At 45.1% G+C, this 15,014-nt stretch overlaps 1 protein-coding gene across 4 annotated transcripts in view; it reads right to left on the bottom strand.

Annotated features, from left to right (window-relative positions):
- LOC140196784 (clathrin light chain A-like) overlaps nt 1-15,014 on the bottom strand; it is a 55,628-nt gene that overhangs the window by 39,052 nt on the left and 1,562 nt on the right. For 2 of the 4 annotated variants that reach the window (XM_072256563.1, XM_072256567.1), the window contains exon 2: nt 5,667-5,826. In XM_072256563.1, the coding sequence (XP_072112664.1) occupies nt 5,667-5,814 (148 nt within the window). In that variant the 5' untranslated portion in view covers nt 5,815-5,826. Of the gene's footprint in view, nt 1-5,666; nt 5,827-7,407; nt 7,475-15,014 lie in introns of those variants that run through there. The other 2 variants (XM_072256564.1, XM_072256565.1) reach the window with 2 other exon arrangements.

The raw sequence follows: 15,014 nt of genomic DNA, 5'->3' as shown, positions 1-15,014 counted from the left end.
TTTATTGACTAGAAATGTTAACTTTGATTGTCTCTACAGATGCTGCCCGACTGCTGAGTAGCTCTATTGTTTTCTGTTTCTATGGAGCAGGGGCAGACACTTAGCTTCACTGTTTAATAGATCCTGACTGATCTGGTTGTTACTGTGTGTTTGTCTGCTTGGTAAGCTTTTACCCCTTTGCTAGTAAGTAAACTATCTACCTTAGCCTTTAAAATATTTAAAGTCTGTGCTTCCAACGTCATAAAGTAATACAGCACCAAAACAGGCCCTTTGGCCCATCTCATCCATGCTGACCAAGATTGCCACTAAGCACTTGCCCACATTTGGCTCAACAGGAAAGAAAAAAAGATTAATTTTATTTGTCACATGTATATAGAAACATTGAAACATACAGTGAAATGTGTCACTTTGCATCAAATCAAATCAACAAGGATTGTGCCGCGCTTTCAGTGCCAACATAGCATGCCCACAATTTACTAACCTGAACCTGCATACCTTTCAGATGTGGGAGGAATTCAGAGCACCCAGAGGAAACCCACATGGACAGGGAGAGATCAGCAGGAATCGAATCTCGACTGGTGATTGCTGGGACTATAAAACAATTGCGCTAACAATTTGTTACCATTCTGCCCCTCTACACCTTTGCTATTCATGTATCTATCCAAATATGTCTTTTATATGTTGTTACTATACCTGTCTCTACCACCTTCTCTGAAACCTTGCTTCATATAACATAGGTGAAGAAGTTTCGCTTTTAAATCTCCCTCCCCTCACCTTAAACCTATGCCCACTAGTATTTGATTCTCTTCCTCTTGGAAAAAGACTGTGTGTGCATGCTCCCCATCTATACCCCTCCTGAATTTATAAACCTCTTTAAGGCCACCCCTCAGTCCTGTACACTCGAAAAAATAGAGGTCATCGTCTGCTCAACCTCTCCCTATATCTTGAGTCCTAGCAACATCCTTATAAATCTCTGCACTCTTTCCAGCTTTACAGGTCTTTCCTACAACAGGATAACCAAAACTGTAGACAGTACTTCAAATGTGACCTCACCGACAGCTGCATTGCAATTGCTGTATTTAATGTTGGTGCTTGCACAATGCCACCTTCACCATCCCATCTAACGGGTGACACAACTGTCACTAGCCAAAGGTGCTGATGAGTCAGCATGGAGGAGGAGATTGAAACTCTGGCTGAGTGGTGCCACAGCAACAACCTCTCACTCAATGTCTGCAAACCCAAGGAGCTGATATTGATTTCAGCAGGGGAAACCTGGAGGTCCATGAGCTAGTCCTCAGCAGGGGATCAGAAGTGGAGAGAGTCACCAACTTTAAATCCCTTGGCGCTATAATTTCAGAGGACCTGGTGGTGTGGGTCTGGCATGTAACTGCCAGTACAAAGAAAGCACAGCAGTGTCCCTACTTCCTTAGAGGTTTGTGCAGCTTCGACATGCCTTCTAAAACTTTGACAAACTTTTATACCTGTGCAATAGAGAATATACTGACTGGTTGCCTGGTATGGGAACACTAACGCCCTGGAGTGGAAGAGCCTACAAAGGTAGTGGATACAGGCCAGTTCATCAGAGATAAAACCCTACCCGCCACTCTCTTCTCCAAGAAGCACTGTTGCAGAATAACAGCATGCATGGTTAAGGACCAGCACCAACCAGGCCACGCTCTCATCTTGCTGTTGCCATCAGGAAGGAGGCGCAGGAGCCTCAAGTCCCACACCACCAGGTCCAGGAACAGTGATTAGCCCTCAACCATCAGGCTTTTAAACCAGAGGGGATATCTTCACTCACCCCAACACTGAACTAATTCCACAACCTATGGAGTCACTTTTAAGGACTCTATAACTCATGATCTTGATATTTATTGCTTATTTTTTATTATTTTTCTTTCCTTTCGTATTCATAATATCAAGAACATAAGACGAAGAGTCGTTGAAAGTAAGTCTGTAGTTTGTGGGAGCATTTCAGTGATGGGGCAAGTGAAGTTGTGTGGAGTTATACCCTTTGGTTCAAGAACCTGAAGGTTGAGGGGTAGTAACTGTTCTTGAACCTGGTGGTGTGAGTCTTGAGGCTCCTGCATCTTCTTCCTGACCAAGATCTCCCTGTAATTTTTGATAACCTTCTTCACTGTCTACAATATGATTTTAGTCTCTTCTGTAAGCCTAATAACTGTGCATTTTATATTCTCATCCAAATTGTCTATAAATAATAGACAACAATGGGTTCAGCACAGATCCCTGAGGCACACCATTAGTCACAGGCCTCTAGTCAGAAAAACAACCTTCCACTATCTCCCTCTGCTTTCTACCATCGAGCCAATTATGAATGTGGCTATCTCACTCTCTTTAGCTCCCAGGTAATCTAACCTTCTGTATTAGCCTTTCCAATAGGAACTTGCTGTCCCTAAACTCTTGATATTGCACTGTTAAAATTCTCCACTTGTCAGGCATCTCTTTAACTGTAAACAGCCTCACCTAATTGGCATCTGCAAGTTCTTGTCTAATGCCTCCAAAGTTAGCCCTACCCCAATTTAAGACCTGCGTACGAGTCCCAACTTTCTCCTTAACTATTTTAAGGGTAGTAGATGAATACTAATATTCTACAACCTACAGGTTCACTTTTGAGGACTCTTTACAACTCCCGTTCTCAGTACTTGTTCTTTCCACTGTTTGTCTTTAGCACATTGGTTGTTTGTCAGTCTTTGTCTGTTTATGTATCATTTTTCATAAATTCTATTGTATTATTTCCATTAAATGCCATTAAATGTTTTTGATAATAAATTATACTTTACTTTTAATAGAATTATGGTCACCAGTTGAAGAGTGACAGTTCGGTCACTTGCCCTGCCTCATTCTCTGAGTGGAAGTGTTGCATCCTCTCTAGTAGAATACTCCATATACGGATTAACGAAGCTTTCTTGGACACACTTAACAGAGATCCCTTTGAGAGTTGCAGAGATTATTAACCCTCTGGAGAAATTTCTTTGCCTCATCTCAGCCTGACATAAGTGACTCATTAGATTTGCCCTTCTCTATTCTTCTGCAAGAGCAAACATTCAAAGTCTCATTTGTTTCAGTGTCATCACCTTGCGCTTATCAGGGTTAAATTCCATCTGCCATTGCTCTGTCCAACTGGCCAAATGATTAATCTTATCCTGTAACCTAACAATACTCTCCTCCTTGTCAACAAATGTTTTATATCATCTGCAAATTTGCTAATCAGCCCCCCTCTCTTAATGAATATGACAAACGAGTAAGAGTCCCAGTATCGATTCTTGTATTCAGCACTTGTCCCAGGCTTTCAATCTCAAACAAACCTCCAACATTACTCACACTCACCAAGCCAGTTTTGGATCTGGTTTTCCTGCTTGCCTTGGATCCTGTCTTCCATGTGACGTGTCAATGGCCTTTTTGAGCTCTGTGTAAATTTTATTAGCCATGGTGCCCTCAATATATTTTGTTAGCTCTAACAAAAGATGTAACTGGGTTGGTCAGACAGGATCTCTCCTAACCAAACTATGCAGACTCTCTTTGATCAATTCTCAGCATCCTAGGCGTAGATTAATCCTGCGCCTCAGAGCATTTTCCAATGACTTCTCTCCCAGCGGTTGCAATAGTCCATTACTAACTGCCTTATACTTGCTACCTTTCTTAAATAAAGGCATTCCATCTGCTGTCCTTCAGTTATCTGGCAACTTACCTACGGCCAGAGAATTTCAATTTCTGTCTGGGCCAGCAATCTCCCTCTTGCCTCACACAGCAGACTGGTGTATTAGGCTCTGGGGACTTAACCACCTTTGAAACCTGCTAAGACATCTAATATTGTGTCCTCTTTTACCATAACATTCCAGAATTTCAACTTGCCCCCCCCCCAAATTCTTCAGCTGTAATGTCCTTCACCTTATTGAAGAGATGAGAAATATTCATTTAAGATCTCCCATGGCATGTGGCTCCTCACCCAGATTTCCCCTTTGGGTCCCAATCTGCCTGACTTCTACCTTGGTTACACATGCCCAAAATACATAAAATACTTGGAATTTTATTTATTTATTGAGATGCAGTACAGAGTAGGCCTTGGGGCCATGTCACCCAGCAATCCCCTGATTTAATCCTAGCCTAATCACGGGACAGTTTACAATGACCTACCAACTGGTACATCTTTGGACAGTGGGAGGAAACCGGAGCACCCGGAGGAAACCCACACGGTCACAGGGAGAATGTACAAAGTCCTTACAGGAAGCAGCGGGAATCGAACCCGGGTTGCCTGCACTGTAAAGCGTTGTGCTGACCGCTACGCTACCGCACCGGCCTGGTGATACTTCGTGGGCCCCGCTTCTCCCGAAAATTATTTTGTACCGCTTCCAACCCCACTAATGTCAGACCTCTCCCTTATCAATTCTCCTTACCACGGGCACATGAAGTCTCCCAGTCTCCCGCTCTCTAGTCATACTTCCCCATTCACGCCTTTCACTCCCCCCCCCCACCATTATGAATCCCCCCCCCCGCTGTGATGACGTTGCTCTTTCTCTCCCCACGAAAGACCAACTTTAGTCAGAAATATAACATGGGCGAGAAAATATCGCACCCCAGTCATACGGTAAACGCGACCTGCGACCCCAGTTGGTTCTTCTCCTACCACTAAATGATGTTTTCTTGGTTTAGTGGATTAAAAAAACCGTAACAACATCAAATTCAGTGCAATAAAAATGCTTCAAATTATTCTTATTTAAAAAAAGGCACCCACCCTGTGCTTTACAACCACCAGCTCTGGACATTGAAACCAAGCAAAATCTAATCTACACATCCAGGATTCTCTCAGATACAGTGAGATGTCAAATCAGATTACGAGATTATCATTTTGAATTTAATGTAGATTAACTGCCTCCGCGGGATAAAGCAGCTGTTTGACCGTGACACCTTCACAGAAAACACACCAGCAAATTAACCACAAAAAGCTTAATTTCTTGTTTAAAAGCGTCCTTGTTGAAGGGGCATTCGAGCTGATAGTCCCGGGAATCCGAGCGCCGGGCTGTTGGTGATGGACGGGACCCTGAGAAACGGCGGCCTCTCTGCCCAGACCCTCCCACCCTCCCGTCTTGTCTCCGGGCAGCAATGATAAGCTCCTTAAACCATCTGTCACCCTGGATGGAGTGGAAAAAAAATGGTGTCAACATACTGCACCTGAGCAGGGAGCCGGCACCCACGGCGCGATGAGAACATGCAGTAAACTCATTCAGTAAATACTGCCTCCACGCAGGATTTCCGCAGCTGCGGTGGTTTTTATTCCCGTTTCGTGTCAGTGGTGGTAGGGGATGTCAGGGGCACGTTAGCTCCCGGACTGACAAGTCCGAGGAGAGGGCTAGCGATGGTTTTCCCGCCGCTTTATTCAGTAACCTCTCCCTCGAACCAGCTGTTCAACGGTGTTTAGACGGATACCAGATACATAGACCGACCCCATCCCTTCCTGCTGCTAAAAACCCCGCTACATTTTCACTGACAGATACACCTGTATTTCCCTCAGCACCGCAGACTGGGCATCTACCCAAATATGGGGCCGAACGTCCAGCTGTCTGGCCCGTGTGGGAACCGCCTTACCTCTGGTCGCGGTGCGGATTTGGGGAAAGGGGAGTCGGGGGAAGCTGTAGACAGAGGCTCACCTCGGGCTCCAGTGTCGGGTGTGTCGGGTTCCGGGGCAGTTTCCCCCTCGGGCTGGGTCTCGATGCCCTGGATTTGGGTGTGATGCTGGTGCAGGAACGCGGCGGCGGGATCCTCAGCCCCGGGAGCACCATCGTTTCCAACATCCATGTCCTCGGTGCCCTGTCAGTCCCGGAGGTTACACAGTGTGAAATATCGGAGGGAGAGCGGAGAGGCTGCAGCAGGATCAGTCCACCGCCGCGTTCAGCCAGCGGCGAGGTCGAGCGGCAGGAGCGGGCGGATCAGCGCAGAAGCACAAGTAGCGGAGTCTGCGACTCGGCTCGGGGACCCAAGCCAAGTGCGGGCTTTGACCTACCTCGCCCGCACCCCAACCCAACCGATCCTCATATCAATCACAGCCTATCCCAACTCCAACCACAACAGATCCTAATCCGAATAGATTCAAACCCCCACAGATCCCAACCACAATCGGGATCCAAACACCAACAGATCCCGACCCTAATCCCAACGGATCCCAACCGCGCCCGCTAGCCCAGGACAGCAGAAATAACTCAGTTCCGCGGGTCCAACAGCAGATACGCGATGTTATTGGGGAAAAAAGATTCAGGGGGACAGGATTGATCTACGTTGAGATCAGGGAGTCAGTGTGACTTAGGGGGAGATCCTGTCTGAACTAATTCAGGAGACGGTAATGAAAACATGTGGACGAGGGCAGTGCCGTCATGTAGTCTACCTGGACTGCAGTAACACCTTTGCAGGGGTCCCACATGGGAACTGGTTGAAAAGGTTTGAGCCCATGGCATCCAGGGGAAATTGGATAAACCTTGGCTTGGTGATGGGAGGCAGAGGGTGACAGTGAAGGGTTTTTCATTAGAAACCTGTGACCACTGGTGTACCACACTAAACAGTGCTGGGAACATTGTTGTTTGTCCTTTGTACTGTATATTAATGATATGACTATGAATAGAGTTATACAAAACTACAGCCCTTTGGCCCTTCTAGTCCATGCCAAACTATTATTATGGCTAGTCCCATTGACCTGTACTTGGACTGTAGCCCTCTATACCCCTCATCATCCATGTACTTATCCAAATTTCTCTTAAAAGTTGAAATTAAACCTGCATCCATCACTTTCACTGGCAGCTCATTCCACACTCTCATCACTCTCTGAGTGAAGAGGTTTTCCCTCATGTTCCCCTTAAACATTTCACCTTTCACCCTTAACCCATGATCTCTCATTCTAGTCTCACCCAACCCTCAGTGGAAGAAAGTTTGCTTGCATTTAACTAATCTACACCCCTCATAACTTGCATATCTCTATCAAATCTCCTCATATCCTCCTATGTTTCAGGGAGTAAACTCCTAACCTATTCAAGCTTTCTTCTAACTCAGTTCCTCAAGTCTTGGCAACATCCTAGTAAAGTTTCTCTTTCAATCTTATTGATATCTTTCCTGTAGGTTGGTGAGCAAAACTGCAGACAATACTCCAAATTAGGCCTTGGCAATGTAGGAGGTAGACTTGGTACTATTGCATATTACTGTACACAGAAATTAATGGCATGTGGATAGTGAGGATGGTCCTCAACTACATAATGATATTGATCAATTGGTAAGATAGGCCAACATACTGAACCTTCACAAACTTCAAAGAACATAGAAATGCTGACATGCCTTCTTTGGAATGGCACTTACATGCTAAACCCAGGACAGATCCTCTGAAATAATACGAGGAATTTAAAGTACCTGTCCCTTTCCGCCTCTGATCTGATGAGGACTGCCTCATGGACCTCTAGTTTCCTCCTCCTGTAGTCGATAATTGACTCTTTGGTTTTGCCGATGTTGAGTGAGAGGTTGTTATTGTGGCACCACGCGGCCAGGTTTTCAGCCTCCCTCCTATATGTTGATTCGTCCCACCTTTGTTCCAGCCAACAATAGCTAACTTAAACATGGCATTGGAATGCTACTTAGCAGCACAGTCATAAGTGTAAAGTGAAGGTGATTTAAGGAACATTGCGACCTTATTGTATGTCCATAGATCCCCGAAAATGCGACCAGAAATGGATGAAGAAGCCATACATTACAAACAAGAGAAAATCTGCAGATGCTGGAAATCTAAGTTACACACACAAAATGCTGGAGGAAAGGCAGTGCCTATGGAAAAGAGTATTGTCAACGTTTTGGGCTGAAACCCTTCGGCAGGACATACATTGACTGGGCACAGAATATAAGAGCAGGGAGGTTGTGGTACAACTTCATAAAAAAAACCACAGCTGGAGTAATCTCCACAGTTCTGGTTGTCACACAATAAGAAGGATATAATTGTATTGGTGTTGGTGCAGGGGAGATTTGCCTGGATGTTACCTGGGATAGATATTTTCAGTTACACAGATAGGCTGGGTTTACATTCCTTCAAGTGAAGGAGGATGAATAGGGAATCAGGCAAGTGTATAAAATTGAGGGATGGATATGAGGAAACTTTGGTTGATAGAAGTGGTGTCTAAAATTGGGCAAATGGTTAAATTAAAAGATAGGAACTTTAGGAGGAACTGGGCAAGGAGTTGTTTACACAGAGGAAGAATGGAATCTGGAACAAACTGGCTGAGTAGGTGTTCGAGCCGGGGCTTTGATTTAAGATGGACTCTTGACCTGACAAGATGTAAAGGCTCAAGACCAAATGCTGGCAAATGGGGTTACAATGGCACTTGATGTTTGGCGGTGGACATGATCAATCAAGAGGCTTGTTTCTGTGCTGTATTGGTATCACAGAGATGCAGTTGAAAAACAAGCGAGATTTTCAACTTCACATTCCAGGTTATGGAATCTTTAGGCATGTTACAGGGAAGGCAGTACAATAGTAATCAATGGGTCTATCACTCCAATATGGATGGAGGTTTTTTTTTTATTAAGTGCAATCGTGAATAATAGCCAGATCAGAAATGCTGATCAAGTCAATTAGATCCCAGAGAGAACTCTGATAGGCCAATCAGATGGTTCACTGCTGCTCAGTGATAACAGGAACAAGGGTCGCTAGCCCCTGTACCCCAGAAACACACTTGAGCGGTGCGGCGGAGGTATATGCTATGCATGACCTGATTTGAAAGCATCATGTTGACTCATAACAGATGGTGTTCACGGTGGAACAGCTTGGTCAAGGATGGGGTGATCAGCACTGATGGACAAATTATACCTCCACTACCCCAAAGTTATCTCAGAAGACCCTTCAAATGAGACTTATGCATGGAGCTTGGTAACAAATGGAGGAGCATCATTTTAGCGTGTATTAGAGGTCTCCAGATAAGGGATCAGATATGTAGATAGTGTAAAAATAATAATGCAGTGTGATACAGGATTTCAACTGCACCTTCCACCTGGTAAAGCTGCTGCCTCATGACTGCAAGCTAGGTTCAATACTCCCTCTGTGGTTTATACTTTCCCCTTGCTAAATGTTTCCCCCCACCTCTCAAACATGGGTTCACTGAAAATCTAACAGATTTGTCCCCAGGGTGGCCAGCTGCCAAGAGGAGCACTTACGAGCACAAAGGATCACCAGTGCCTCACGTGCCTGGCAGTGTCCTCCTGACCTGATCCTTCCTGCACAGTTAGGCTTTGTTCCGAATGCTCACTGCATTCAAGGTGGCAATTGTGGAGATGAGATCATTGTCCACCTCCTTGCTCGTGTCTGGAAAGGGACGCAGTGGCCTTTACTGAAGTTTGCTGCGAGCAGCTGTGTAACAATATTCTCAGATCCACGGTTGCTTACTGAGACAAGCATCAACTGCTGCTAGAAGATCAGCAATTCAGTGATGACACACTTTGGCCTTCCAGAAACAAGATGCTTTTCCAATATAACTAGATAACCAGAAGCAAGTGCTGCCAAAGGCATATTCCAGGGAGCAGTACAGTCTGAGGAATGCACTGAAGCTCTGTAGAGCCAACACAGAGCAAAGGCTTTGTGGGGAAAGGTTATAGTCCTGGCTCCTGCTCCACCAGATGCTGAAGAGTTGGGCCCAGTGTAACAGCCTCTCAAACACATCAGCCATGCATTGTTTCAGGAGGGAACATGATTGGCACTGATGTATTATTCTCCTCCCTTCTCCCCATAACGTTTCACACCCTGACTAATCAAGAACCTATCAGTGCACCCAGTGACTTGGCCTCCACAGTGGCCTGTGGCAATGAATTCCACAGATTCACCACCCTCTGGCTAAAGAAACTGCTCCTCATCTCTGTTTGAAATGAACTTCCCTCTATTTTGAGGCTGTGCCCTCTGGTCCTAGACTCTCCCACCTAAGGAAACATCCTCTTCATATCCACTCAATCTGGATCTTTCAACATTCGATATGTTTCAATGAGATTCCCCCTCATTCTTCTACATTCCAGTGAGTACAGGCCCAGAGCCTTCACCTGCAGCTTATGTTAACCCTTTCATACCTGGAATCATTCTCATGAACCTCCTCTGAACCCCCTCCAACGTCAACACATCCTCTCTTAAATAAGGTGCCCCAAATTGCCCTCCAGTATCTTATACAGCCTTAGCATTACATCCTTGCTTTTATATTGTAGTCCTCTTGAAATTAATGCTAAAATTGCATTTGCCTTCCTCACCACTGATTAAACCTGCAAATTAAACTTCAGGGAATCCTGCACAAGGACTCCCAAATCCCCTTGCACCTTGGATTTTTAAATTTTCTCATCATTTAGAATATTATCTATGCTTTTATTCTTTCTACCAAAGTGCATGACCATACACTTGCCAACACTTTATTCCATCTGCCATCTCTCCACTAATTCTCCTAATCTGTCTAAATCCTTCTGCAGCCTCTCTGCTTTCTCAATACTACCTGCCCCTCCTCCTATCTTCTATGGTCCACAGATTTGGAAACAGACAAAGGAATCACGTAGGGAGCAATCCCACAACCAAGCACATCTTTCCCTCACCCCCCCACTTTCTGCTTTCTGCAGGGATTGCTCCCTACATGACTCCCTTGTCCATTCATCCCTCCCCACTGATATCCCCCCAGTACTTATCCTTGTAAGTGGAACAAGTGCCACACCTGCCCCTACACCTGCTCCCTCTCTACCATTCAGGGTCCCAAACAGTCCTTTCAGGTGAGGCGACACTTCACTTATGAGTCTGTTGGGGTCATATACTGTGTCCGGTACTCCCAGTGTGGCCTCTTATATATCGGTGAGACCTGACATAGATTGGGAGACCACTTCGCCAAGCACCTACATTCCATCCACCAGGAAAAGTGGGATCTCCCAGTGGCCACCCATTTTAATTCCACTTTCCATTCCCATTCCAATGTCTATCCATGGCCTCCTCCGCTGTCATGATGAGGCCACAATTAGGCTGGAGGAACAACACCTTATATTCCATCTGGGTATCCTCCAACCTGATGGCATGAATATCAATTTTTCGAACTTCTGGTAATGCCCCCACTTCACCATTCCCCATGCTCTTTTCCCTCTCTTACCTTATCCCTTTGCCTGCCCATCGCCTCCCTCTAGTGCTCCTCCCTCCTTTTCTTTCTTCCATGGCCTTCTGTCCTCTTCTATCAGACTCCCTGTTCTCCAGCCCTGTATCTCTTTCACCAATCAACTTCCCAGCTCTCTACTTCATCCTTCCCCCTTCAGGTTTCACCTATCACCTTGTGTTTCTCTCTCCCCTACCCCACCTTCTAAATCTACTCCTCAGCTTTTTTTTCTCCAGTCTTGCCGAAGGGTCTTGGCCTGAAACGTTGACTGTACTCTTTTCTGTAGATGCTGCCTGGCCTGCTGAGTTCCTCCAGCATTTTATGTGTGTTGCGAAGCCATCATCCAAATCATTGACATACAACATCAAAAGAAGTAGTCCCAACACAGACCCTTGTGGAACACCACTAGTCACTGGCGGCCAATTCGAAAAGGATCACTTTATTCCCACTCTTTGCCTCCTGCCAATCAGCCAATACTCTATCCATGGTAGTACCTTTTCTGCAATACCCTGGGCTCTTATCTTGTTTAGCAGCCTCATTTGTGGCACTTGTCAAAGGCCTTCCGAAAATCCAAATACGCAATATCCACCAATTGTCCTTTGTCTGTCCAGCTTGTCATTTCTTTAAAGGATTCCAACAGATTCGTTAGGCAAGATTTTATCTGAAGGAAATTGTGCTGTCTTTGGCCTATTGTCATGTTGTTCCAAGTACCCTGAAACCACATCCTCGACAATTGACTCCAATAACTTGCCAACCACTGAGGTTAGGCTAACTGGCCTATAATTTCCTTTTTTTCTGCCTCCTTCCCTTCTTGAAGAGTGGAGTGACATTTGCAATTTTCTAGTCCTCAGTTAAAGAAACTAATGGAGACTACCAAGATGGAGTATGAGGTGTTGCTCCTCCAGTAGGCTATTCCAATCTGCTCTTTTCACTTCAAAAACGGCCGCTTTCCTCCTTAACATCAGGAACTCCTGCCTCACAAGCACTGGGTTCTGCACAGTATCCATTATAAGAAAATGTATTGAAATGTAGAGAAAAACATCTACCAATTGTATTTATTGTATATTTTTGAAATAAAAAGTAGAGTTTAGAAGAATAAGAGGCGACACAAGAACATTGTGTGCGATATGATGGAACAGCTAGTAAGACCGCTGCTTCATTGTGCCAACAGCCCAGGTCCAATCCTGATCTGCAGATGACTGTGTTGAGTTTGTACATTCTCCCTGTGACCAAGTTGGTGTGTATCCACAGCCCAACGATACAGATTGGTAGGTTAACTTGCCCTTGTGTTTAAGTGAGTTGTAGAAACTGGAGGGAGTTTTTAAGGATGAGAGAATAAACAATATTAGTGTATATTTGTGGTTGATAGATGGCATACATCAAATAGGCTGATTGACTAATTTCTATTCTCTACAAAATATAAGCAGGAATTGACCACCCAGCCATTTGAATCAGGTTCACTAGTCATGGTTGAACTTACACTCAATGCCATTTTCTTTCCTTATCCTTATAACACTTGGTTTCTTAAAAGTCCACAAATCTATCAATCCCCATTATGTGAACACATTGACTAAGCCTCCACAGCTAAGGATTCACCACCCTCTGTGTAAAGAAATTGGTCCTCACTTCAGTCACAAACGGCCTACCCTTATTCTAACAACATTTCTCCAGATCCTAGACTTATCAACTAGAGGAATCATCTTCTTTGTATCTAGTCTGCCAACCCTTTATGAATTTCCTAGGTTTTGATGAGATCTCTTATCATTCTTCATAACTAGAGAGAATAATTCAAGTCTCATCAAACTCCTTCCTTATGGTAAACAACATCCCCCAGAAGTACAGTATCTCATTGAATCATACACCAAAAAAACATAAATTTTGTTGATGAAGTGAAGGCAGGGAGGATGATTACACAAAATACTCTGCAGATGCTGGGGTCAAAGCAACACGCACAACATGCTGGAGAAACTCAGCAGGTGGGGCAGCGTCGGTGGAAACAATCAGTCAATGTTTTGGGCCGAGGATGGCTATGGAGTCTAGAATAGGTGATAAATGTTTAACAATAAAGGAAAATTGATTAAAACTTGGACAAGGAGAAATTTCTTCGCTCATGGAAAGTATACCGAAGGGCCAGCTATATGAGTATTTGGATAGACTTGGACTGATTAGGGATAGTCAGCACAGCTTCGTGGGTAGTAGGTTGTGTCTAACCAATCTTGTAGTTTTTCAAGGAAGTTACTAGGAAAGTTGATGAAGGCTAGGGCAGTGGGTGTTGTCTACATGGACTTTCACACAGAACACTGGAGGAACTCAGCTGGTCAGACAGCATCTATTGCTCAACATTTTGGGCTGAGACTCTTCGTCAGGACTGGAAAGGAAGGTCAAAGAAGCCAGAATAAGATGATGAGGGGAGGGGAAGAAGTACAATTAAAATTTTTTAATTTGAAAGCCTGGTGAGAGGGGAAGTCAGGTGGGTGAGGGAGGAAGTAAAAAGCTGGAACGTGATAGGTGGAAATGGTAAAGAACTGGAGAAGGAGGAATCTGATAGGAGAGTGGACCATGGGGAAAAGGGAAGGAGGAGGGTCACCTGGGGCCAGTGAGGGCAGGTGAGGAGAGGAAGAGGTAAGAAGGGTCCAGAGTGGAAAATTGAAGGGGGAAGAAGGAGGAGGAAAAATTACTGGAGGTTGGAGAAATCAATGCTTACCCCATCAAGTAGGAGGCTACCCAGACAGAACATGAGGTGTTTCTCCCCCCAACCCGAGAGTGGACAGTAGAGGAGGTCATGGACTGACATGTCAGAATGGGAATGGGGATTGGAATTAAAATAGTTGACCACTCGGAAATCTTTTTGCAGATGGAGTGAATATGCTTGACAGTCACCCAAACCACATCTTTGCAATGTAGAGAAGGCCACATCAGTAAATGATCCCAACAGATTCGCCGGTGAGGTATTGCCTTACCTGGAAGGATGGTTTGGGGCACGAATAGAGGTGAGGGAGGAGGTGAGTGGGCAGGTGTGGCACTTCTTCCGCTTGCAGAGTTAAGTGCCAGGAGGGCCGAATGGACAAGGGAATCACAGAGGGAGTGATCCTTGTGGAAAGTGGAGAGCGGGGAGATGAAGATGTGTTTTGTGGTAGGGTCCCATTGAAGATGGCAGCAATTGATGTACTGGATACAGAGGCTCATGGGGTGGTAGGTGAGAATAACAGGAATGCTATTCCTGTGAAGGTGGTGGGACGATGAGATGAGGATAGATGTCTGGGAAATGGAGGAGATGTGGGTGAGGGCAACATCAATGGAGGAAGGAAAACCCCGTTCTTTGAAGAAGGGAGGTATCTCTAAAGTCCTCGAAAGGAAGGCCTCATCCTGAGAACAGTTACTGTGGAGACGAAAGAACTGAGAAAAGGGAATACTATTTTTACAGAAGACAGGGTGGGGAGAGGTATAGTCAAAATAGCCGTGGGAATCAGTAGGTTAATAAAATATATCGGTCAACAGTTTGTCTCCAGAGATGGAGCCAAAGAGATTGAGAAAGGGGAGAGGTGTCAGAAATGGACCGTGAATTTAAGCACAGGGGGAAATTGGAGGCAAGGTTGATGAAATTGACGAGCTCAGAATGGGGCATGAATCAGTACCAGTGCAGTTGCCAATGTAGCACAGATGTTGGGGAGCATTACCAGGGAAGGCTTGGAACATGGACAATTCCACATAGCCAATGAAAAAGCAGACATAGCTGGGGCCGATGTGGGTGTCCATGGCTACACCTTGAGTTCAGAGGAAGTGGGATGAGCCAAAAGAGAAATTGTTGAGCGTGAGGAGGACAGTGGTGGTGGAAAGGAACTCGTTGGATCTGTTGTCAAGAAAGAAGCAAAG

This window comes from Mobula birostris, chromosome 4 (assembly GCF_030028105.1).
Source record: "Mobula birostris isolate sMobBir1 chromosome 4, sMobBir1.hap1, whole genome shotgun sequence".
NCBI lineage: Eukaryota > Metazoa > Chordata > Chondrichthyes > Myliobatiformes > Myliobatidae > Mobula > Mobula birostris.
This window is presented reverse-complemented; position numbering and strand designations above follow the sequence as displayed.